A 25507-nucleotide genomic window follows, 5' to 3' on the forward strand; every position below is an offset into this window, starting at 1 on the left:
GTCGAGCAAAAAGAATAAAGCTAAAGCCAATCCCAATCTTGCTGATACTTCACCCAAATGTGGTCAAGATTTGGGAGTGAGGAGGAGTGTCCTGCTCTCCTCTGTGGCTCTGAAGGTGGCTCATGCAGCAAGAGGCCCTGGCAGTGTGTGGTCACAGGACAGCAGGACCGGGGCTGAAGATGCTGTGTACTTCGTGTGTGTCCTGCACTGCTGCTGCCTCACCCAGCGCCTTTCTGGTGATGATGCCATGCCTGGACCCAACTGGGGTGTGATAAAGCCCCACACCAGCCCCCAGCAGTCCCCACAGGGGGAAGCATGAGGTACAGCAGGACACTGCAGCGCTGGGGCTTATTTAGTGTTTAACAACTCCATCTCCTGGTAACAAAGGGAGGTGGGTAGCTGCAGCCTGGGGTCTGTGGTGCCAGGCTTCCCAGGCACAGCTGCAGGAGGAAGCCCCTCATAGGCTTTCCCAGGTGTGAGGGAAATGCTGTGCCATGGGAGGGAGCACTCACCCATCCTGCTGCAGAAATAACAGCAGCACAGGAGGACTGGATTTAACAGTTTATTTGAAACCAGTTTTGTTACAAAACAGGCTTTTATTATTATTAAAATACATAGAAACATCTAATCTTAAAAAAGGCTAAATTTATTCTTCCCTATTTTGCTTTTTTTCTAATAGAATATGCTGTGGAAGAGAAAGAGGAGGGGAGCTGGTAGGAAGGAGCCATCAGTGCAGCCAGTCAGGTATGTGCAACAGGAGAAAGCATACCCAAGAGTGGGTGCTCAGAGGTCTGAGGGGCAATGCCACCTCCTTCCATACCCCTGCCAGCCTCCATCCCCATACGTAAACCAAACAGCTTTTGGGCTGGAGGGTTGGAAGGCGTTTTTGTTTGGTTTCCACTTGTTTTCCATTCCAAGACCATGTAAACAGGGTATAAATATTTCAAACACTTTCATCTTGACCACGCTGTGATTGCTCTTGACAAGACAACTGGTAAAGAACTTTACAATAGCTTCATTCAAGACCGCTAAACCCACCCTGGTGCCATGTACTACTGTGCCAGAGCAGCACCGGCACCATGGGGAACGGCAGCTCGGCTCATGCATGGCACTGGGGTGCCTCCATGCAACAACAAGGCTTGAGAAACCTACACAGGGAAAGGAGCTGATAGGATTTGTTTTCTGGCTTAGAATAGAGGAAGCACTGCTCTGTAAGACATGAGGCAGCTGCCCCAGTGCAGCGCCACGCTGGGCCCCCAGAGACATTTCCAGGAGCTTGCCTAATTCTGAGCACCCCCTCCAGCCAGATACCTCTAGAAACAAAGCTGGAGAGATGGAGGGAGCACCCAGGAGCTCCCGCTCGGGCTAAAAACATCCTTCCAGCAACAATGAAAGGTCACAGAGCCAAGGGTCTGAGGGGGCAGATCCCTGCCCAGCACCATTGTCCCCACCCTGCAATGGGGGTTTGGCTGCTGGGAGACCCTGGCCCTGTGCTGCTAATGTGAGAGGTGCCATCACCCTCTGGTTGTGAGTCCTGCTGGGTGAGAGGACGGCACCCAAGCCTTTGTGTCTCCCAGCAGCCAGCTCTCAGTAGCACCATGTGGAGCCGGGTCCTGCAGCAGGTTTGGTGCCAGGGCTGGCACTTGTCACAGTGGCACAGGCCTCAGCTTCCCTGCAGGAAGAGAAGTGTGGGTCACAGGAGGCACGGCCATCGCTACCCCGGCACCATCAGCAGCATTCCAGCAGATGCTGCATTGCACTGGTCCCACAAGCACCCCATGAGCACCCCTGCAAGCGGCAGAGCACAGCGCCCCTGCACTGCCCTGTGTGGGGCCAAGCAGAGCCCTCCACCGGCTCCCAGCCACAGGCACTCACCTGGCAGCCGCAGCTGCCCCTAATTCAGGCTGAAATTGAAGGGAGAAAGGTTCAGCCCATGGGCACCCCAGGCTGCAGCTTCACATTGGGGCACTCTTGGGGAAGTGATAACCAAGCTTCCCATGGCTAATTAGCAAACAGTTAACAAGCTGATCACAAATCAGCTACCTCCCCCCCAGTGGCTGGGGGTAGGCGCCTGTGGTGGTGATGGAGGGGCTCTGGCAGGGTACCTGGGGTGTGGAGCAGGGCTGGGGTGTCCCACCACCCACCTGAGGGCTGGAGCTTCCTGCGGATGGAGGCGGCACGGCCAGAGAGGTGCCCCGGGCTGGGGGACATGTGGACCCGACCAAGGGCTGCTGTGGTCCCTGAAGAGTCACCCTGGGAGGAGATGAAGAGGTACGACCCCAGGGTCAGCCCATGCCAGTCCTCAGAGGGAAAGAACAGGGATGAGCTCATTGGCAACGTGGTGTCCAGTTGTGCTCTGGGGGTACCATGGGGCTGCTGTAAAACAGTGCTTGGAAGAGTCAAAGTGGCAGCATTGGCCAGATACCATTGCCTGGGGACAGCCTGTGCCCCACAAAGTGATGATCCCCAGTGGAGGGGACCCAACAGCAAACAGCCCTGGGACCCATATGGGTGCAAAACAGAAGAAACCCCCCCACACACAGGGGTGAGAAGGAAGAGGAGGGGCAGCCCCTCGTTTACCTCTAGCTGCTCCTGGCTGGGCCAGGAGCCTAGCTCAGCCTTGCGGGAGATGGGACCCAGCTCCACAGAGCGAACCCTCTCGGCAAACTTGAGGGAGCACAGTGTCTCACTGGTATTCTTCTCGGCGGGGGACACCTGTGCGTAGGCAGGAGCAGGCAGTTACTCTGGCAGCTGCCTCTACCCCCAGGGCTGCCCTCCCACCCCAGCCAACACACTGGGCCATATGCCGGCCAGATGCTATTATTAACCTGCCACTCCCAGGACAGCCCCGTCCAGCGTCTGATCTGGTCAGATCCCCTGTCACCAACTGCCCTGGCGCGAGAAACAGCCAAGAAAAGCTGCAGCAGGTGGCATGGGGCAATCACGGGGCAATCACAGGGCAAAGATAGAGGAGCTGCCAGAGCCCAGCATCCTCCCAGTGGGAAACGGGATGGGGAGATGTCAACACGCAAAGACATGGTGTGCATAGAGCCAGCACCCATGTGCAGGCAGGGAGAGCAGGAGTTCATCTTCCAAGTTCATCCCCTATCCCTTGGCCTCGTCTAGGGTGCAGAGACAGCAAGAGAGCTTCCTCTGGCCCCATGACTGCAGACCCCATGGAAAAGCCTGGTCCCTCTCCAGCCTTCAGCATCCCTACTGCCTCCTGCAGCACTGGAACCAAACCCATTCCCAGATCCCATACTGCTACCGACAGGCACTGGGAGCCCAGCCCCTACCTGGACCATCATGAGGGTCTTGCTGTCGCCGCTGAGCGAGTCCTGCAGCAAGTAGGTCAGCTTGGAGTTGCGGAAGGGCACGTGGCCCTGCCGGGAGCGCAGAGCATAGATGACGTCCCCCAGCGCAGAGAGGGACTTGTTGATGTGCTGTGCCTCACGGAGCCGGCTGCCCTCCGCACCCGACCGCCCCACACGCTCCGATCCGGCCAGGTCTACCAGGTTGAGCTTCCCTGGGGACACACAGCAAACAAGCGGCCATGGCTACCATCAGCCCCATGCACCCTCTCGGGACCCACCGTGACTCAATGTCCCAGTGAGGGGCTTGCTCTGGGACCCACCTGTGGTGCGCAGCCCTGTGCTGCGGTCAAGCCCGTGGACGGTGACAATGAGGAGAGCGTGGGAGCGGGAGCTGTGCTCGTTCAGGTTGGTACACTCTGTTGCACGGTTGACGTGGCCGAACTCAAAGACCTGGCGGAGCCCAGGGAGATGGGGGAGTGACGCCAACCTGCTTCAAACCCACCATAAACCCCCTGCTACCCATGCAACAGCCCCCCAGGAGGTGCCTGGTCCATTGGGGTGATGACTGCTGTCAGGTCTCAGCCTGGGTGACGCAGGGAAGCCAGAGACTGACAGCCAGGGCGCTGCAGTGACAGCCCTCATCCTGATAATCCCCTGGGAGCCACCCAGACACAAGGTTTTATTTTTAACCCATGCAGCTCACCCATGGTTCAGTGACCATAACATCGCACCCAGGGACCTATTTTCATCTCTGTTGCTCCGCAGTGCTTCAGAAATACTCCCAAACCTGGGGTTCACACATCACAGAGCCCCCAGTGGCTGCCCCATCCCAACAGTGTTCAAGGCCAGGTTGGACAGGGCTTGGAGCAACCTGGTCTAGTGGAAGATGTCCCTGCCTGTGGCAAGGGGGTTGGAGCTGGTTGAGCTTTAAGGTCCTTTCCAATCCAAACCAGTCTGGGATTTTGACTGTGCCCCTTGTGCCTTCCCCTGCCCCTCTGCACCTTGTTGATGTCCTCCACGCTCTGCACCCTGAATTCGGTCAGCCCCGGCACGTAGAGCTGCCCGCTGCCATCAGGACACAGCTTGATCTCCAGCTTCTCCTGCGGCTCCTTCCCCAGCAGGTCCCTGGGTGAAGGGGTACCTGTTATACTTACTACCATCCCAGGGTGTCACAGGCAACGGCTCCCCTCTGGCACTGCAGCCCCTCCATGGCACAGAGCTGTGACCCCAGGTTGCCAGAGCAGCTGCGTCCTCCCGGGATGCTGCACATCTCAGCCACAGCCCTTGGCTCTTGGCTTCCCACGTGAACACACAACCCAGACCTAGTCCTTATTACCCATATGGTTGTGTTCCCAACCTCCTCCCAGCCTATGGCTGGGCTGGGGAGGAAAATATTTCTTATGCTCCCAGTTAGTAATTTCTAAATATAACACCTCGGGGGGTGCTGGGGAAGGAAGGGAGGAGAGGGGGTTGCTCTGGCATCTGTGCCTGGGAGTGCTGGAAGGGGTGGGAGCCTAAGTAACAGAGCTTGAGGGAGAGCGCTTTGAAAGGGCAGCATGCACCAAAACCCCCTAAAAAATTTAAAATAAACCCTTGCACAGGCAAACACAGAGCCCAAGGAACAAGCTGTGCAGCCAAGGCTGGGCTGCTGGGACAGGAGCAGAGCAGCGTGGGGTGATGCGCAGGTGAGCTTTGGTGCCCCGCTGGAGCTTTAACCCCTGCCCGTACCTGAGAGACTCATTGTAGATCTCAGCAGCACTGACACTGATGGCATAGTCCCAGTCAGCCGCTTTGCCCCGCACCTCCGAGAAGAGGAGCTGCAGGGCCCGCTGGTTGATCCCTGGGTTTGCTGCTGTTCCCTGTTGGTTTGGGGTGAGAAATAGGGGGAAGACACATGTCACTCTCTCTCATCTTATCATGGTGAGGGGAGGGTGCTGAGACTGGGCACTACGAGATGGGAAGCCAAGAAAGAAGAGGGAAGCAAAGCCAGGCAAATTCACCTCCATCGTGTAGGTTTTCCCTGCCCCTGTCTGCCCATAGGCAAAGATGCAGACGTTGTAGCCATCGATGCAGGAAGTGACCAGGGCTTGAACCTCCTGGAAGACCTGGAGAGGCACCAGGGATGTCAGAAGAAGGTGGCTGTATCTCTCCCATCACGCCAGCAGCATGGACATCAGCACCCACCTCCTCCTGTGATGCTTGTGGGGGGAAGACCTTATCCAACTCGAAAGACACCAGCTTGCCCTTGTGCAGAAGGTGCAGGACAGCGTCATCGTCGGCGTCAAAGGTTACCGCGTTGGCTGCTTCTGCACCCTCGCCATCCTCCTTTGTAATGGGGCGGACCCGCCCGAAAACACGGATGTTTCCTTGGAGAAGGAGAGGGATGCAGGGATGGTGTCAGCCCCATCACATTCTGCTGCCACCCCCCTCATCATCGAACGCTGGGCAGGCTGAACGCTGCAGACCAATGCAGCCCATCACCAACCCAAGCATCTTAGAGGACCTCATGGTGCTGGGGTGCAGTGGGGTGGTGCTGCCCTGTTCCTTCTCAGGGACACGCTCTCCTGTGATGGGACACACACCTTTGAGACGCACCAGTTCATTATGGCACTTCTTGCGGAGCTGCAGCTCGCGGCGGTACTTGCGCAGCAGCTCCCGGTTGGTGCTGTGCACCTCCTCGATGGCCTGGCTGATCTGTGGGGGACGGAGACCAGCGGTTCAGTGACACCCCCCCAGCATCCCCACTGGCATGGGGTAGTAGCCCTGGGAAAGCGGGAGATTTCACCTCGGCCCTGGCACTCCGCAGGGTTTCCTGGAGGAGCAGGGGGAAGTCTCGAACCTGCCGCTTCAGGCTGTTGTAGTCATGGGTGAGGGTGCGCAGAGCCGGCTGCAGCGTCAGCAGGTTGGTCCGGACACCTATAGGCAGGAGGCAGAGTGAGGGACATGTGGCACAACACCTCAGCCCCAGCCCTCCGCACCCTCTTCACCTGCCAGGTTCTCGTGCACTGCCTTCATTTCTACTTGAGCACGGGAAAACGCCTCCTCAATGGCGTGGTTCTTCTCCTCCTCCATTGCCTGCATCTCCTCCAGCATCTGCCCATGGGCTCGCTCCAGCTCGGCCTCATACATCATGATCTGGGTGGCAGAGAAGCAAGAAGGGGGATACGAGCCATGAGCACCCACTGCTGCACCGCAGCACACAAAGGCTGGCTGGGTGGTTTCTGTTTCCCTGCTCTGCACTCAGACCTGAGCTCGGAGCTGAGTCTCTGTCTTCTGGGAGTTCTGCAGCTGCTGCTCCATCTCCTTTAGCACCTGCCTCTGCATCCCTACCTGCTCCTGCAGGTATTGGTTTCGGGACTGGCTCTCACACAGGGCTTGTTTCATCTTGGCTGAGTCCACCTCCACTGTCTTGATGATGTACTGTGAGAGAAAAGCACCCAGAGATGGGGTGTACTGGGAACGCAGCACCAAAAGATGGAGCTTTGGCTCATTTGCAGAATCATAGTGCTGCACTGATGTTTATAGGGCAGAGGTATGGGTGGCACTTGCAGGGCACCCACTAGGCCTGAGTAGGCACCCAGCCCACCTCCCCTTGCTTGGCCAGGAGACATGGATCAGAGAGACATAGATCAGATGCTGCAAGGGCTGGAGCAGCTCTGCTCTGGAGACAGGCTGAGAGAGCTGGGCTGGTTCAGCCTGGAGAAGAGAAGGCTCCTTAAGGGGAGACCTTAGAGCAGCTCCAGTGCCTAAAGGGGCTACAAGAAACCTGGGGAGGGGCTTTGGACAAGGGCCTGTAGGGACAGGACAAGGGGGAATGGCTTTAACCTGACAGAGGGGACACTGAGATGAGATCTTGGGAAGAAGTTCTCCCCTGTGAGGGTGCTGAGGCCCTGGCACAGGGTGCCCAGAGAAGCTGTGGCTGCCCCATCCCTGGCAGTGTTCAAGGCCAGGTTGGATGGGGCTTGGATCAACCTGCTCTAGTAGAAGGTGTTGCTGCCCATGGCAGGGGGTTGGAACTGGACGAGCTTTAAGGTCCTTCCTTTCCAACCCAAACCAGGCTGTGAGTCTGTGATTCCATGGAGAGCTCCTCGGTGCTCACCTTTATCTGCTGGGGCTGGGACTTGAGGCTGGCAATGGTCTCCTGGCTGTCCCTCAGCCGCCGACTAAGCCTCTCCTCCTCCTCAGCTTTCTCTGCCAGGGAGTCCTTGAGCCGCAGCTCCACCTCGGCCAAGCGGTTTGTCTTCTGCTGCACCTCCAGATCTAGCTCCCCCAGCTTGGCCCGCGTCTCCTCCGCCTCCCGCTGAAGCTGGGACAGTCGCTCCTGCAGCCCGGCGTTCTCCTAGCCCCAAACAGCACAGCCGAGGCCATGTCACCCATGGGTGCCCATCACCCTGCCACCAAGCCGCCACCATCAGCCACTCACCTGGAGGTGGGCGCAGTCCCGGCACTGCGCCTGCTGCTGCAGCCGCAGCTCCCGCAGCTGCCCCTCGCACGTCTTCATCTCCTGACGCAGGCGGTCGTTCTCCGCCACAAGCAGGTCCCGGTGCTTCTCCACGTCCGTGCTGCCCTGCGATGGGATGGGTGCGATGGAGTGGGAGCTTGATGCACCCTGGGGAGCCCCAGCCTGCAGCATCCCCCAGCCTACCAAGCTCAGGGATCCCCAGCCTGCTGCACCCAGGGAGGCCCTCATCTGCACTCGGGAGAACCCCTCCAGCCTACTGCATGGATAAAAGCCTCCACCTTCTGCCCCCAGGGAACCCCCAGCTGCCTCCATCAGGGGAGCCCCAACCTTCCATGTCAGAACCCCCCTCCTCCCCCTGCCTGGGGACCCCCCACTCTGCTGTTCCCAGGGGACCCCAGGCCCCAGAGAATCTGTCACTTCCCACTGCAGGGTGACAGAGCTGGAGGGGGTAGCTTTGCCTGCCCGACGGCCACCAGTTGTGACATCGCATTGGACAGAAAATCCCACAAACTTCCACTCCTCAGTGTCTCTCTCAGCTTTCAGGGTCCAAACTGCGACCCTGGGAAGGTTTCAATCCTCCTAGGCCCTCCCCATGTGCCACTGCCTCCTCCCCACATCTCCCAGGTCCCTCGGAGCAGGGGTGGCTAAGCCCCAGTGCAGTGGCAGCTCACCAGTTCTGAGCGCAGCCGCCCAATCTCCTGTGCCTGCTCCAGGAGCTTTGCTTTCAGAGCTTCAACCTGTCAACACAGGCAGGGTTAACCGGGAGGCATCTCAGCAGCTTTTGGAGGAGACCCCGTGGTGCCATGCCGGCCACCAGTCTGGCTCGCACCTTTGTTATGCCTTAATTTTCCACCTTGCTCTGAGCACCTGATTCACATGAGCTGATTAAAACAAGCCTTAATGAAAGGCCTGCTTCGACCTTGTTTGACCATGTGTGTAATTTGTCGATGTTGAGCATTAGCAGAAACCATTATTAAAAAAAAAAAAAAAAGCAAAAGCAGCGTCTTTGGAGAAGGAAGAAAACAAACCTTTCCATAATTGTGCTGCAAGAGCCTGGAGTGCCCGTCCTGCAAAGCAGCTCCATTTTGCCTTCTCTATTTTTCTTTCTAGGAAAGTTATCTTTGGAGAAAGAGGGAGCAGGAACCCTTCCAGAAGTCCCCACGTCCAAGTCTGACAGGAGGATGCTCCCCAGGCAAACCCCTCACTTGGACATGGCAGACTGCTGCTCCATCCCAACAACCAGCAACTGGGCTTCCATGGACCATCATTTAGGAATTGTTGATTAATAGGATACTAAATTAGGAACTATTTCTTCCCCAAATGGTGTTCAGGCATTGGAACAGGCTGCCCAGGGCAGTGGTGGAGTCACCATCCCTGGAAGTGTTCACAAACCGCGTAGACAAGGCCATCAGTGACATAGCTTAGTGGTGGCCTCAGCAGTGCTGGGCAATGGTTGGACTTGAAGGTCTTAAAGGTCTTTTCCAATCAGGCTGATTCTATGATCCTATGACTCTAAATGCAGTGCGGATGTGCTGACACAATGCTGCAGTTAATGATAATCAGTTATTAGGGCACACCCTCACAGGGACAGGGGCAGCTCCCGCACACTTGGCATGGAGTGTGGGTCCTGTGGGAGAGCTCTGCGTGCTCACGGTGACAAGCAGCGGAAGGGAACTGCTCCCTTCGGCATCAGGAGCCCCCAGTCATGTGCCATGTACAGCAGCCTTGCACTCAAGTTGGAAAATCCCATTTCCATGCTCAGGAAGGCAGATTATTAAGGCATTTTTTAGACATGCACGCCGGAGCTTGCCCACCGCTCCCTGTGCCAGCAGCACCCCAAAATACACCTCCATCTCCTACCTGCTCAGGCATCTTCAGCTGCATCCTGCTCTTTGGAGGCGACAGGGATTCCTTGGCAGCCGGATCCGGCTGAAGCCGTGGCCCAGCCATGCCCAGGCTTTGGAAGTTTGGGTCGGCACTTTCTCTGTGCTTGCTGCCGAACTGGCCGGCGTGGGGCCAGATCCTATCAGCGCTCACACTTGTGTCATGCAGAGTATGTCAACCAAATGCAGGACAATTACCTCCGCCTTTTTGACACCCGTGGAACAAGCAGAACCTGACTGTAACAGCTTCCACAACAGCCACATGCAAATGCCTTTAAGAGCAGCCGGAATTTCTATCCCCCTGAGATGACCCAGGTCCTCGCACTGAGGATGCAGTTATGGTGGTGTGGGACGGATCTGAGGAGGGTTCTGGTGATTGCAGCCGAAACGCTCTCCCCTTTGGCAGACAACTCTGTGCCTTCACATTCACTTTCCACCTCCTGACTCTCAAAAGTCACTAAAATTAATCTGCTGCATCAGTCTAACGAACTTGTCCTGCTCTGGGAGGTTGGACGATGGCCGCAGGGCTGTGACCCTGATTCCCAAAGACTTCCCCGCCACATCACACCCAAGGAGCTGCGTGCCCTCACCAGCATCATCCCGGTGTCACCATAACATCAGACAAGAGGCTGCAAGCATTCTGCGGGAGGCGCAGCCAAAGCTGATGGGATGGCATCAGTGCTCAGGAGCACCCAGCTCATCCCCATGCACAATGCTCTGTGAGGTCCCACGCTCCTTCCAAGCATGACCCTTACTAACTGCAAGCCACAGTGCTCCAGCCAAGCCACAGCCTGAAGGTTGGGACCCCAACAGACTCTCTTGTGTTGCCCTGTCCCCGCCATACCTGGCCTTGCAGCTGGAGAGACAGGGAAAGCTCGTCATTCTCCCGGGCAGCGAGCTTCTCCTGCAGCCCCAGCAGCTGCTCCTGAAGCCGCAGCTTCTCCTCCTGCAGATGCGCCATGGAGGCCATCACCTTCTGGATCACTGGGAAGGGCCGGGCCGCGGGCAGACTGGCACGTTTCCCACCACAGATCCTCCCTCCTGCAGTGGGAGCAAAGATAGAGCCACTCAGGACCTGGCTCCCTCCCTGGGGAACGGAATACCAGCTGTGGGGAGAATCCTAGGGGCTGCGACGGAGGTGGGACTGCAGGAAACAGGACTTGCAGAAGTCCCATGGAGAGCAGTGATGTGCCAGGAGGTACATCCTGCATGCCATAGTGCCGACTGTGGCCAGAAGCACCAATGGTGTGAGTCCCTGGGAAAGGATGGGATCCAAAGGGTTATGCTGATGCCAGCAGAACATCCTAGGCCGTAATACCGAGTGCCTGCCCAGGCCACCGCGCTGTGACCCAGCCCCATCACCTGCCAAGTTGCTGCCACCTCACTCAGATAACAACCGCCTTCAACATGGCTCTGATTCATGCCGGCATCCTCTTTACTGAATGAGCAGGTGCCGGTTGAAAACCAGGATGTGATCATGTTATTAAAGACTGCATCATTACACACAAACATAATGGAAGCCAAATTAAAATGAGATGGGTACCCTGGTTGGCCGTGTTGCCTAATCCTTGTGCGTTCAGCTTCCCAACCTCCTACTATTACTTTAAACATGGTTTTCTGTGCGTTAATGGGGCCACCGGTGCTGACAGAAGCCAAACTGGCTGTACATCAGAGCCTGCCAAATGAATCCCTAAATGACTTGGTAGTTCCCAAGAAGAAATGAGCTGGCCTGACTCATTCCCAATGTGGGGATGAGGCACTGCAGCGGGCAAAGTGGTGGCCAGGATCCTGGCTGCCTGGCGCCCTTCACTGCTTGCCATGGATTTCAGCTGCTGCCACCAGAAACCTTGAGGTTTTCAAGGCAGGAGGTGATGCTAGGAACTACTTTGCTGCCTGCAGGAAGATGCTGGCTGCTTCATAGGAAAGATCCTGAACACAAGAAGCAAGACTTTCTTTGTCTGTGAATCAGACTTGCTGCCTTTCAAAGGACTTAAAGAGCCAGCAGAGTGGACAGAAAATGAAACGCTGGCACCAGACCATGACTCTGATGTCAATTCTATGCCACGGGACTTATCTGGCAATGTCTGCGGAAGCGATTGCTGGGTTTTGTGTTCCTGACTTGGGCTGAATATCCTGTAAGTGTGACAACAGATGCCAGCTTCTCTTTCTTTCCACACCAAAAGCTCAGCCCAGCTCAGGCAGAGGACTGTGATGTTCCCTTTGAACCTAGCACACACAAAACCTACCCCAATACTTCTAAAGTTCACAGGAATTCCAGGTCTCACTCCTTGGGGAGCGTGCAGGGATAAGACAAAATTACAGGAGGCACAAGGGCTCTGCACACATCATTCACCCTAATCCCATATCTGGGATGGAAGGCAGAGCCAGGTTCAAAGCCACAACACCCAGCTGCAAGTCAAACTGCCAGGCAGGGGTGATCCTGCACAGATAACATGCTCCTCCTTGCTCTAACACCTTCCTCCTGTGAGAGCATCCTAGGGAGAGGAGTTGCTAGAGGGATTCCCCAACCCCAGCATTTCCAGAAGCATTACATTTTCCTTCAGATGGAGGGAGGTTTTGCTGGTGCTCACTGGCTCTGTTCACCCTGTTAAATAATTCATCAGTGGCCTGGTGCCACCTGGCAGTTGGCTGGTGTTTGATTTCTACCAACATCCAATATCTCCCCAGTCCAAAAGAGGAGAGGTCATCCTGGTTCCTGCTGGCAGGTTCCCTGCACCCATCCCATCCCATCCCTCCTCCTGAGTGCCTACCACTGCATTCCGGCTTCCCCCTCACCTGTTTTCTCCAGGTCCATAGTGGAGGCTGCCTGTCCTGGGGTGGCTACTGCTGGTGTGCAGGGAGATGCCAGCAACTCCTTGGAGGCCAGTGTCAGGGCCTGGGGCTAACGTTCCTCCCGCTGCTGCTCTGATGCTTCCCGCAGGGCCTGTGTCCATGAGAAGAAACAGGATGGGGAGCTGAGATGCAGCAACTGTGCAAAACATGGATCTGGCAGCGGCATCTCACCAGGCTGGCCAGGAGGAGAAAGCAGGGAGGACATTCCAGAGGACAGGCTGAGAACACGGGGACTGTTCAGCCTGGAGAAGGGAAGCTGCATGAAGACATCAGAGCAGCCTTCCAGTATCTGAAGGTGCCTACAGCGATGTTGGAGAGGGGCTCTTCATCAGGGACTGCAGCAATGAGACAAGGGTGAATGGCTTTAACCTGATAGAAGGGAGACTGAGATGAGATCTTAGGCAGAAGTTCTTCTCTGTGAGGGTGGTGAGGCCCCGGCACAGGGTGCCCAGAGAAGCTGTGGCTGCCCCATCCCTGGCAGTGTTCAAGGCCAGGTTGGATGGGGCTTGGAGCAACCTGGTCTAGTGGAAGGTGTCCCTGCCTGTGGCAGGGGGCTGGAATTGTATGAGCTTTAAGGTCCCTTCCAACACAAACCTGTCTGGGATTCTGTGACAGGACAGGAGGGCCTGGGGAAACCCTCCCTCCAAAGGATTTCAGTGGTGAGAAGCTGATGTGATGGACTTACAATGTTTCTCTCAGTTGTCCCCACAAACATCTCCTTCTCTCAGCTTGCTCATGCAGTTACTCTGATTAGTACCTATTTTTTCTCTATGGCCTTAAAAAACACCATACCCTGGCTTGCAGGCAGCGTTGGATGTGAAGCTGCTTGCTGGTGAGCCATGGCTCAGGTGGGAACACCATGCCCTGTGGGACAGAGCACAGCTGAAAAAAAAAATGCAGAGAAGAAGCTGGGAAGAAGGGAAAGGAATATACAGAAGATCCCAAATTTCTGTACCTATTGGATGTATCACCAGCTCACAGGGAAAGAAAAATACACCTGCTTTTTTAATCACTATTTATAAAAGCACTGTAGCACAGATACCTTCGGAAAGCTGAGATGCCGACTGGCCGAGCTCCCGGAGGTGCTCCCTGCCCTGCTCAAACTTATACCTTATCTCAGAGCCTGTGGCCTCATCCCGAGGGCAGAGATGCCAGGAAACCCACCTCAGCCCTTCGGACGGGTGAATACTCAGCACATCCAAAATATTTGACAGTGATTTGGAAGATGTGTGTCTGCCATGCCTCTACCTTTAAGACTCTGGAGGGCTTTGCCGGAGGGAATTCATCAAGGCTGCTGTGAGATAAGAAGATGTTTTCCTTCTTGTCAAAGAAAGGGAATTTAAATTATTTGCCCGAAGCCCAGGATGAACTGGTGGCATCAACACCAGTACACAGTGTCCTGACTCTCCCCTGACACAGCAGCCTTCCTCCTCCTTCACCTCGCTGCAAATGCCATCTCAGGATGCTGCATTTTCTTATCTGCCTTGAGCTCTCCTGCCCACATGACCCAGAAGTGACCCAGAAGATGTTATTTTGTGCTGCTTCCCGGCATTTTTTGATGCCTTCCCTCTGATTTCCTGGAGATACTCTTCCCTCACCACCAAGGCAGCAGCTTTGCTCCAGGTGCGTGACACCGGTGTTGGGGCATGACACTGGCTATGGTAATCGGGAGCTCCCACTGAGGGATGGCTCCACAGGATGTGGGGTGTCCTTCCCACCACCCCAAAAATGCCCTCCTCACCTGCAGAGCCAGGCAGAGTCCGCGGGGCTTTGGAGTGTCCAGACAGCTCACGCTGAGGATTTTATGGTGAACCAGAGCAGGCGGCAGAGGAGCCTGGGCAGAGGCGTCTGCTCCACTCCCAGCGATGAGCGTGTCCCGCCCAGGACCTGAGATGGGGCAAAAAGCATCCCTAGATCAACCCGAGATCCCCAGAGGGACACGGTCTTTAGCCTCACTCAGCAAACCCATCTTCTCCTCCCCGCTGCCACCACTGCACTGGGGCGGCACAGGCAGTGCATGAGTTTTATTGAAAATATTAATTATGTTAATTAGAAAAATTAGTCCTTCAGGGGGAGGAGACAACCAGTAATGACAACTCCGGGTGTAGCAACCACCTCTCTGCAGGACCAGATCTGTCCTTCACTAGGGACATGCCACCTCTGCCCCTTGCCAAGCCTCTCCGCTTCCCACAAACCCATCTCGGAAAAACTGCCAGCGCCAGCTTGCATCACCGAAACCAGGCGGACAGACCCTGCCGTTACCTCCCTCCACTGCTCTCAAGTACTTCCTTCATTTGTCATGCAGCCAAACCCAAAAGCACACAGGGAAGCAATTCTGAGCTGCACAGAAGGAAAACAGATCTTGAAGATCTTTTACCCTTGGCTGTGCCCTTCTTTGCTATGGGAAAACTGGCTGGTGAGGGCTACATCCCAAAGGGAGCTGCCTGGGGACACTGTGCCCCTTCCCCATCTGCCACCATCACAGGCAGTCAAATGGCATCTCTGGCACGCAGGAAAAAAACAACAACCCACAAATGAAACTCCACCAATGAAGGTTTTTTCCCTAAAATCCTCTGGAGGAGCCAGAGGTGGAAGCAGCACCTGGAGGGAGATGTGCGCTGATGAAGTCAGCCCATTGCTCTGGACTTCTTCCCAGCCTGTAATTAACCATAACATTTTGCGTGCGCTGTGACAATCAAATGCTTCTGAAGGGAATGCCCAGATAAAGGTGATGTGATCCTCACCCCGGCATGGGCAGCAGCAGCCACCAGGCAGAGGCAGCACCAGAAATCCAGTGTTTGGCTGGGCTGGCTCCAATGCCAGGGAAGAATCAGAGCACAGATAAGCGGCTGCCAGCACATAGGGCTGGAGAACGCTGAAGCCAAGAGCAAAAAAAGCTCAAACGGGGAGGGTCCAGCCTCCCCCTTCGACGAAACCCATCCGGCACCTCCGGCAAGGAGGCAGGAAGGGCTGTTTCCTGACAAACGGCTGCAGGTCGGGGCAAGCAGCCACCCGCCCGCCTGCGAAACAGCCCAGAGAAAAAACCTCGACTGAACTCACCTTCGGGCTCCGTGCACCGGGACAGACAAGGAGCCTCCCGAGGAGCGGAGGCCGGGGAGAAGGGAGGGCCCCGCGGTCTGCTCCAATTTCTTATTTACATGCTAAATTCTGACGTTTCTCCTTCAGCTTCCCGCGCAGAAACTCCAGGAGTGAGATGAAGGCCGCCCTCTCTGCTCACCCCAGAGGCTACCAACGCCTTTGTGCCCGCTTCTGAGTCTCCATTTCTCAAATCCCAAGCTTCATCCAGAAAGAAATGTGAAAAATGCAGGCTGGCCTGTTCCCGGCCTCTCCTTCCCCAGGCCTGAGCAAGGGCGTGAGCTGAACTCACCGTCCTGGGGAAGGTCCTTCGTCTTCCAGCAGGCTTTTGCGGATCCCGGATCCCAGGATGTGATCATGGCACGTGGGTCCTGAGCATAGCACCTCTGCAGATAAGCGCAAGGAAAGACATCTCAGCCTGCCTCAGTTTCCAGCCGGGAGAGCCCAGGGGGCTGGGCTGGAGCAAACCGCGACAGCAACGCCGGCCCCGACTCCCGCGGGAAGTTGCATCAATCCCGATTCCACTCCCGGGACCCGAGCACTGAAAGCCCGGGGCTCCCTCCGTGCTCCCGGCGGATGTGACATAAACCGCCCCTGTAATTAATTTACTCATTCCTGAAGCCTTCCCAGGCTCCTCCTAACTGCGGACCGGGCGCTATGTATTCATTAACTCCGGTACCGCAGGCAACCCCGGCCAAGGGCCGGGCAGCTCCCGCCGATCCCCACTGCCGGGGTCGGGCGGGTACCGCAGCGCGGCGCCGGCACCTGGGGTGCCTCGGAGGGCACGCGGACCCCGGGGGCCGCCCCCCTCCGCGGGGGTCCCTTGTCCTTCCAACTGGCGGCACCCGGGGCGGGAAACGCAGCTGCGCGGGCCCGGTCCGATGCCCCGGGTGCCGGTCCCGGTCCACACAAGGCGCAGCCCCGCCCAGCGCCCCCCCGGTCCCGGTGCCGGTCCCGGTACGCAGAGGTCCGGTAGTGCCCCGCCCCGCTCCGCGCCCCGGCAGTCCCGGAGCGGGTCCCGGAGCCGGTCCCGTTGGCACCGCCCGCTGCAGGCTAACGGGGAACCGTGCTCTCGCCGCCGCCCCGGGTGCTCCATGCCGCAGCCCCTCAGACAAAGAGAGCCCCGCTCCGATCCGGTACAGCCCGGTTCAAACCGCCCCCCTCCCGGCGGTGCCGGTGCCGTGGGGCCACTCACCGAGCGCGGGACAGCGACGGCGGCAGTGCCGTCCGCAGCTAGCTCCAGCCGCGGCCCCGCCCTCTCGGGCACTTCGGTAACGGGAACGCCGAGCTCCGCCCCGTTCCCATTGCCATGGAAACCCCCGAGACTCCCCTCAGACGGCGGCTCCCCCCGCACCGGGAGCATGGGCTGGGGCGCGACACAAGCCTTGGAGCTCCCGCTGCGTCCCCGGTGCCGGCCTGGCCCCTCTCGCCCGAGCCCTGGGGAGCTCAGGGTGTCCAGGTCCCCCCTTGTCAGAGCCCTGGGGGGTTCCCGGGGTGTCCTCGCCCTTCCCACCCCGGTCCCGGGGCTCTTCAGGGAGCCCTGGCCTATCCATGCCCTCTTCCGCCTTGCTCCCAAAGTCGGAGCACCCTCCAGCACTGGTGCCGATGCACTCCAGGCTCCACGTGGCCCTGGGGAGACAGATTTCATCGGGAAAACCACGTGTTTCCAACCCACAGGCATGAGGAAAACAGCGCAGGGTGCCCTGGGACGTCTCCAGAGGGCCTGGCATGGAAAGGCAACAAAAAAATCTGCTTGAAATATAATTTATATACACGGGTTTAGGGTTTGATTTGTATCTGCCTGCCCTGCATGTACCATCAGTATGTTAATGGCTGGTTTTGGTGACACGAGTTACTCATGACTTGCTCATGGTAATTAACTGGCATTACCAGATATTTCCCACAACAAAACTTGACGTGGCACCGAAGCCACAGCAGGGGCCTCGTGCTGGTGGCTCAGATCCCCATGCTGGGGTGTATGGGTGCTGCACAAGTTCAGGGGTGCAGGGTGGGGTCCCATGGGAGATGCAGGTTTAATGCCAGCCCTGCAGGCTCTGCCTGCAGCCTGTTTGCTCCCCTCATGCATGTATCCTCCACCTCCCCACTGCTGTGCTGTGAGAGCCCTTCACTCCCATTGGCTGGGTTTGGAGCAGGATTTGGCCTTGTCCTTTCATCCCAGCATATCCCTCTTGGGCGTTCTCAGAGACCTCTCCTACCCCTGCCACCAGCCAGACCCACGGGTGGGGGGGTAATGAGGAGTCACTGGGTGGGGAGCACAAATCACTCCAGCCACTCACCCCAGGAAAAGGGGTGAAAAGGGCCCCCTCCATGTCCCCATGCTCCTGGCACAGCTTCTGTTTTCTGAGAAGCAGAGATGGAGATGAGATCTTAGGCAGAAGTTCTTCCCTGTGAGGGTGCTGAGGCCATGGCAGAGGTTGCCCAGAGAAGCTGTGGCTGCCCCATCCCTGGCAGTGTTCAAGGCCAGGTTGGACTTGGGGTTTGGACCAACCTGGTCTCGTGGAAGGTGTCACTGCCCGTGGCAGGGATTGGAACTGGATGAGCTCTGTGGTTCCAACCCTGATCAGTCTGGCATTTACAGAACCCACAGTGTGCACGGGAGTACATGTGTGTGTCTACAGACATGCGTGTGTGCCCACAGAGGCCCTGCATTATGCTCCTATGCATCAACACCCTGATTGTGTGCAGCTCCTTTGGCTAGTTTCGTGATAATATTGATACACATCAAGTTCCCTTCTACTTTCCAATAGCAACTGGAATGTTGTGTCATCACTGTCTTCATTTATAAGCTGTAAGGGTGAAATAAATGTTTATGTAAATGACTTTAACTGGTAATTAATTTCCTGGCTTTTGAACGCTTCCGTTTTTTAATGTTATTGCAATTATGCAATGCACATAAATTGCATCAATTACATTAAACAAGCCTAAATGAAGCAGACATATGTGTGAATTTCCCAGTTTAGAAAAATAACTTAATGAATAAGCATAAAGCAGAACTGGAGATTCAGAAAGGGGTTTTGTGCCAAAAGCTATACTCAAAGAGTCACCTGGGAGCACTGAAACAACCTCCATGCCGGGCTCCTGGCAAGGACAGTATGGCATTGCAGCAGCCCCAGCACACCAGGGACAGGATCCCTAGGGATCCAGAAGCAAGGTTTCTTAGGGCTGGATGCACCAATTCCATTTCCCTTGGAGACTGTGCTATTGAGCTCAAGGGAGTGCTGTGAATCCCAAGGAATGCCCACTCACTGCCAGATGGGCTGGAGGGGCTGCAGGCAGCAGGTAACCTGCTTGTATTGCCCCTCTCTGCAGGGATTCATTGATTCTGGCTTGGGATTCACTGGCTCTGGCTGGGCTCATCTCAGCCTGGTCCCCCAGTGATGCTCCAGTCCTCCTTTTCATGGATGTCACGTCTCCAGGACCTGAGCTGACGACATCGCTGAAAGTATTTTTAGGAACACTGCTGCTTTGCAGGCAGAGAAGAGGCAGCGACAGGCAGTGCTGGTGCCAGCAGCACCCCCCTGCTAGCACCCAGCGGGGGACAGCTCAATATATCGATGACCATCAGCACTGGCCCACCACCAGGACTCAGAAGAGAACTGAAAGCACAGTTCAGCTCTTTGCTTTCAGCCCAGCCTTTGCTGTAGCTGAAAAGAGTTGCTGGGAAGTCAGGCAGGTTAATTTGCCTTTTACTTGAATGAAGTGAACCTCCAGCAATCAAAACGCATCACTGAGTGGGGCCTTTTGCATTAGGCATTTGTTCTGCCCTAAGCAAATACCTAACCTGCATCTGTAAAACAGCTAAAACATCCCTAAATGCCAGCAAAAATTCAACTCTTCCTCCCCTTCCTTCAAGCAACCCAGTAACATAGTCCAGGAATGCAGGCAGGAGCATACCTGAAGCCTCTTGTACATTAGGTTGCTCCCTGTAGAAAATTCCTACCAGAAGCACCGGACACCATTGAGAATGTGACCCTAGAGCACAAGTAATTATAACCCAGCTCATTATTCTAATTGTGCCACTCCTTGAGGAGGTGAGGGGATTTCTTGGCATTGCTGGGGCATGGTCTACTAAACTGACATGAAACCCTTCCCAGAGCAGAAACGATCCCCCTACATTCCTACATCGCTGTTTTGTGCAAAGATATGAGCTTTAATTAAGTCTTAGCATGCTCCTGAGAAATTTAGTACTCATTTTAAACTTCACCAACTGAATTAATTCAACCCTGAGGTTCTGATCCCTGAGATAGGGTTGTGCTGAGCTGGGTGGAGAGCAGAGACTGGGAAGGGGTGCTGCAAGGATTGCTGCGAGCCTCAGCAGCACCTTTGGATCATAGAGCCATAGGATCTCACACTGGTCTGGATTGGAAGGGACTTTAAAGCTTATCCAGTTCCAAACCCCTGCCATGGGCAGGGACACCTTCCACTAGAGCAGGTTGCTCCAAGCCCCTGGGTCCAACCTGGCCTTGAACATTGCCAGGGATGGGGCAGCCACAGCTTCTCTGGGCAACCTGTGCCAGGGCCTCAGCACCCTCACAGGGAAGAACTTCTGCCTCATGTCTAATCTCAGTGTCCGCTCTGTCAGGTTTAAGCCATTTCCCCTTGTCCTGTACATGCAGTGGTGGTGATGGGGCTCCACAGCTTGGCTCAGCCCCCCAGCTAAACCCCACACACCAGTTAGGCTGGGTTTGGGCTGCTGGGTGCAGGAGCAGCCCAGGGCAGGATGGAGGAGCCAGCCAGTCCGGCTGGGAGCTGCTGCATGCCACAGTACAGCTCTGCCTGTGCCCCCTTTCCCCATGCAAATAAATTTTTTATTAAGCAAATGGCAAAAGCAACCTCTTTTTCAACCTTGGGCTGCACTGCAGAGCCATTGCACCAAACCCTCATCCTCCCTCCCACCTACCTTTTCTCTTCATCATATTTTTCAGCTGGCTTCAGGTACAATTTGGATTTGGCTTTGATGCTTAGGGGAGGCTCATCCTGTGCCACGCCGGCTGCTGGGGAGCCAGGATCTGTCCTGCAGGAGGACCGCAGCTCATCTGCTAAGTCATTACATTAATGTTTCATGGCATTAATCAACATGAGCTCCTGCTTATAAAGCACTTCTTGGAAACAAGGCTAAGAATAAGCATGAAGTGTCCTGGCCAAGGCTAAATCTGGCCTGTAAGCTGAGGGATGCTCATGCTGGTTTGAGAGGATTCAGCGATGGGGCAGCTTGATACCAAGTAAATTCCTCCTGCATTGCAGGCAGGAGGGCCTGGAGCTCCTGGTCTGGCAAGGAGCCCACCAGTGGTCCCCCAGCCAGTGTTTTCAGGGCATCCTTGGGACCCTTGTCTGGGGACCTCAGGTTCCTTCTGCAATTCTTTTTAGATAAGAAAATGTCTCAAGATGGAAGTTACAGGTGAGAAATTGTTCGAGTTTTGCTACTTCTGCTGCTCATCTTCTCGTCAAAGCCAAGCCTTCCCGGTGCCACTGACGTTCTTACCCTGGCTGACACTGGTAATGGGGTGTGCAAAGGGTTAGGCTTTCCTTTGCACAGGCAAGAGTGATGGGAGCCACCTTGTTTGAAAAATACATTCCATTCTCAGCAAAATCATTAATTTTTAGTGTCCTCCAAAATGTTGCTTGACCTCAGAGAAGAAAAGAAGCAAAAGCAGTTAACTCAGAATAATTTGGGGAAGAGCTTTGAAGCTGTTTTGTGCTGTGCTAGGGGCCTGGAGGTTGCAGTGCTTGCTAACATCCAGCTAGTTTAGGCATGAGCACAGGTAAGTCAATCAGAGCCTCTACAGGGAGGAAGGAAATACCCCTGTAGTCATAAAGTAAATGCCCCCATGGAAAGGACAATATGGTGACGGTGGGTAATCCACGAGATGGGCTCAGCTGCATCTCAACAACGTGCAAGCAAGGTGTGATATCCTCCTTGGGAATTAAATAGCACTCCCACGGACTGGCTTTGGCTGCTCGATATCAAGCTGTCTGTAAAATACCACTGTGAGTCCATCCCGACATGGGTACAGCTGCTCTGGTCCACCAGGTCCTCAGTGCACTCTCTGTCACCAATAGTTTTTATTTGCCCTGGGGTTGTCCAGCAGGACCCAGCCACTCCACTCATCCCACATACCAGCCTGTGGGGGATGCTGTACCACTACTGCTCTGCACCTTTGACACCAGAAGTCCTCCAGTGGGATGGAAACATTATCCTCCCTTCCATTATTGATGCCTGTTATATATAATGGATGTCCCTATGCTCACACTGGCAATGCAGCTTGAAGCCCCACAGCAGTGATGCCTGTGCCAGATGCTGGGTGGGCATCAGCAGAGTCCCACAGTCCTGAGACACCAGCTCCTGAGTATCCTCTCTCCGCAGGGCTGCAAGGATGCTCCCACCACCTCTGTGTGCTGCTGGGCTAGATCTTCCCTGCTGTTTCTTTTCCTGAGCTGGAGCATGTCATCCCAACCCATCCTATCTTGCTTCCCACTTCCAATACCTAAGAGGACCAACAAGAAGGAACCTGGAGAGGGACTTTTGACAAGGGCCTGTAGGGACAGGAAAAGGAGGAATGGCTTTAACCTGGCAGAGGGGAGATTGAGATGAGCTCTTAGGCAGAAGTTCTTCCCTGTGAGGGTGCTGAGGCCCTCGCACAGGTTGCCCAGAGAAGCTGTGGCTGCCCCATCCCTGGCAGTGTTCAAGGCCAGGTTGGACAGGGCTTGGAGCAACCTGGTCTAGTGGAAGGTGTCCCTGCCTGTGGCAGGGGATTGGAGCTGTATGAGCTTTAAGGTCCCTTTCAATCCAGACCAGTCTGGGATTATATACTTAACAAGAAAATAGGCTGAGGTCTTTCTAGTTTAACTTACTGAAATGTATCTCATGGTGATTTAACTGTTGTGGACCTAACCGGGACCAAATTCTCTTTCTTTTTTTTTCTTTTTCTTGTTCCCATGTTGGTGCTTCAAAGACATCATTCTGTGACTGCAGACTACAGAATTGAAAACTGCAAATAAAGTGCCAGGATCTGTCCTCAAAAGAGGTTTTATACCCAACAAGGGTCTTCTGCTTCTTGGCTAAGGCAGTGAAAGTTGAGCAAAGGAAATGTTAAATTCCAGCTTCCCACTAAGGCTTAGGAAAGCAGAGCAGCACAGTGCTGTGCAAGGCTATTTTGGAGAAGAAAACTTTTATGTCTATGCCCAATGAATATTAAACAGCCACACGCTCCAGCTCTGCTGCCTGCACCCGGCGCTGCGTGAGCAGATTTAATTTGTCCTGAAGGAGAGGAGCAGACCCACACCCATATTTTCGTGTATATGCCTTAGAGATGAGCAGGATGTGGAGGATGAACCCAAGTCCTCTCTGCCAGGAGATCCTTTGAGCAATCACACCCAACTGGAAAAACGAGGAGACATTAAGGAAAATCTGGCAGTGCATGCAGGAGAAGCAGGCAGGAGGCTCTGTACAGGCTGACTTGGAATAACTGCCAGGTCACTGCTTGTTTTCCTGCAAACCTTCCTGGGCTTTCAAGTTTATTTGGGGATCCTAGAGAGGAGTCAGGTGAAAAAATAAGGATGAGAGGGAGAACTAAGTGGTACTGAGGTATGGTCAGGATGCTCAGCATTCCAGATGAGGTGGGACTGGGGATCCCTGGAGCTCAGACATCTTTATTCAACTACCATCATCTTCAGCCCACCAGACAAAACATACTGCCTGATTAACCCTTAGGGAAACTCAAGCTGAAGAAACACAGAGTCTGTGTACAAGCATCCAGACATGTTTAGTGAAAATTACCCCAATCCAGAGGCATTTGGCTGCTTCTGATCCCCAGCCTTTGCTTCTGCTGCAGCCTCTGCCCTGCTTGCCCACACCAGCCCGCTGCTCTCACCTGTGGGCCCATGCAGGACAACCGTGGTCCTGGGCACATTTTTGGGAAGTATCCTCCTACACAGGTTGATGTCTGCGCAGGCTGGCTGCAGCCCGCACCCTCCTCTCCACGGGCAGGGATGCTCTCTGCAGCCTGCATCCTGCTTCTCTTGCTGCTGCTCTTGCTCCAGCACTGCATGGACAGTCCTGCCAGGGCACACAGGGCATGCATGGCCCAGCACAACCCAGGCAGGGTGCTGAGCTCCGATACAGCCCCCGCCACAAGCCTTCCTGGGGCCCCGTGCTGGTGCTGACAAGGTGGGATGCTTCCCTGCACTTTTCCACATTTGGTGCCACGTGGCTGGCACACCAGCCTGGGAACTCAATGTGTTTTTGTCAAGGATCAACTCTGCCCCAAGCTCAGGAGTCCCTGAGTGAAGCCTCCAGGTAGTTCTCCTCTTGTTAAGGCCCAGTAAATGCTTTTGGGAATATGGTCCATACTGGTGCCCAGTCCCAGAGGGTGCCAGCAGCTGATCCAGGGTGGCTGGGCCCTTGGGGATGCTCCACTCACTGCCAGCCTCCCCAGCAAGCAAAGGCAAAGAATGGCTCCCTGAACCCAGGGCTGCCTTTGCTGCCGGACTTCTTAGCAAACTTCTGGTGGCTCTACCCTCACCATGACTGAAGTCAGAGAAAGCAACATCCCCTCCACTCTCATCTGCAGTACATTAAGAAGACAAGAGCCAATTAAAGTCCATCCCCTCCCAAGCACTGCTGGTCTCCGGAAAATTGCTGACTCGACCCATTCAGCAGCACTGGTAGGCAGGTGGACTTTCCTCCCCTGCAGACACCCAGGCTGAGATGGGTTTGGGCTTGCTCAGCTTTGCACTTGCTGCACTAAAATAAATGAAGTAGTTTAATTGCACAGGATGTGTTAGTTTGATTATTTTTCCTTTTCCATCACCTGTTAAAAGGTTGGCTCAGGCAGTGCCTTTCCTTGCAGACCTGCTCCTGCACTACACACCATGGGAGGATGCTGGAATGGGATGGGAAGTAGCACAGCAGGAAGGGCTCCTCTGTGTCCACACCACCCCATCAACCCTCATTGGTCGGAAGGTCCCTGGAGCACCAAAACCTCTCCTGTTTCCTGAGGCAGGCAAGCTGCAAAGATCCATAGCCTCCCATTAACCTCCACCTGTGAGTACTTTCTAGAAGGCAGCCAAGAACAGTAAAACCTGGGAAATCTGCAAAATAAACAGTGATCAAACACAGAGACCTCAGCTCCTGCTCCAGAGGGCCAGTGCCAAGACACACAGATCCTATCAGGCTAATTTACAAACAGAAAACCACTCTAATTAGTGCTTAGGAAAGTACTTTAATGAGAAGCATGCTGGTGCAAAAAGCAAGAGCGCCAAGAGGTCACTGCGTTCCTGAGTGCTGGAAAAACAGGAAACGGGGCAGAGCCCGCCCAGGCTGCAGCACTGTTTTCTCCCTTTTTAAACTAATATTTCAGGTTATTAAGCCCAGAGCCTAATGCTCAGCGTCAGGGCAGAGACACTGGACACAAGAAGCTCTGAGCATTGGCCAGCTCACACTGGGGAGGGCTGGGCAGCCCCTGCACATGTCCCCCCTCTTTGGGGCATAGTGTAGGTTTTGTGACTGGAGCTTTCCCTTGGGAAGGGGAGACCAGAAGCCCTGTCAATGAAACAAGTCCTGTCTCGCCGGTGACCGTGACAGTGGCTGGTAACCATGGCAGTGGAGAGATTTCTGCAGCACAAGAGAGCCTCTTATCTGCAATGAGTAACTGGTCCAGCTGGTCTTCATTCCTCTGGTTATTGCTAAGCACAGCCACGTGATGCTCACCCCAGGGTGAATTTGGACCATCAGCTGGCCAGGAGGTAAAGGGCATTCCAGAATTATAGAATCCCAGACTGGTTTGGGCTGAAAGGGACCTTAAAGCTCACCCAGATCCAGTCCCCTCCCATGAGCAGGGACACCTTCCACTAGACCAGATTGCTCCAAGCCCTGTCCA

General features: G+C 55.2%; 1 protein-coding gene across 1 annotated transcript; it reads right to left on the reverse strand.

The window, feature by feature from the left end:
• Positions 1–1646: 1646 nt before the first annotated feature.
• Positions 1647–23710, reverse strand: KIFC3 (kinesin family member C3; the record flags this gene model as incomplete). The annotated part of the gene is given in 22 exon segments (XM_080636769.1): positions 1647–1672; positions 2145–2253; positions 2581–2715; positions 3297–3526; positions 3635–3764; positions 4316–4439; positions 5043–5173; positions 5315–5419; positions 5499–5680; positions 5897–6008; positions 6100–6230; positions 6302–6449; positions 6561–6734; positions 7414–7653; positions 7738–7881; positions 8448–8513; positions 10504–10700; positions 12456–12561; positions 12565–12603; positions 14254–14399; positions 15901–15994; positions 23501–23710. Coding segments are annotated over 22 exon segments (2979 nt in total).
• Positions 23711–25507: the final 1797 nt, after the last annotated feature.

Source organism: Psittacula echo (genome assembly GCF_963264785.1).
Source record: "Psittacula echo genome assembly, chromosome: Z".
Classification (NCBI taxonomy): Eukaryota; Metazoa; Chordata; class Aves; order Psittaciformes; family Psittacidae; genus Psittacula; species Psittacula echo.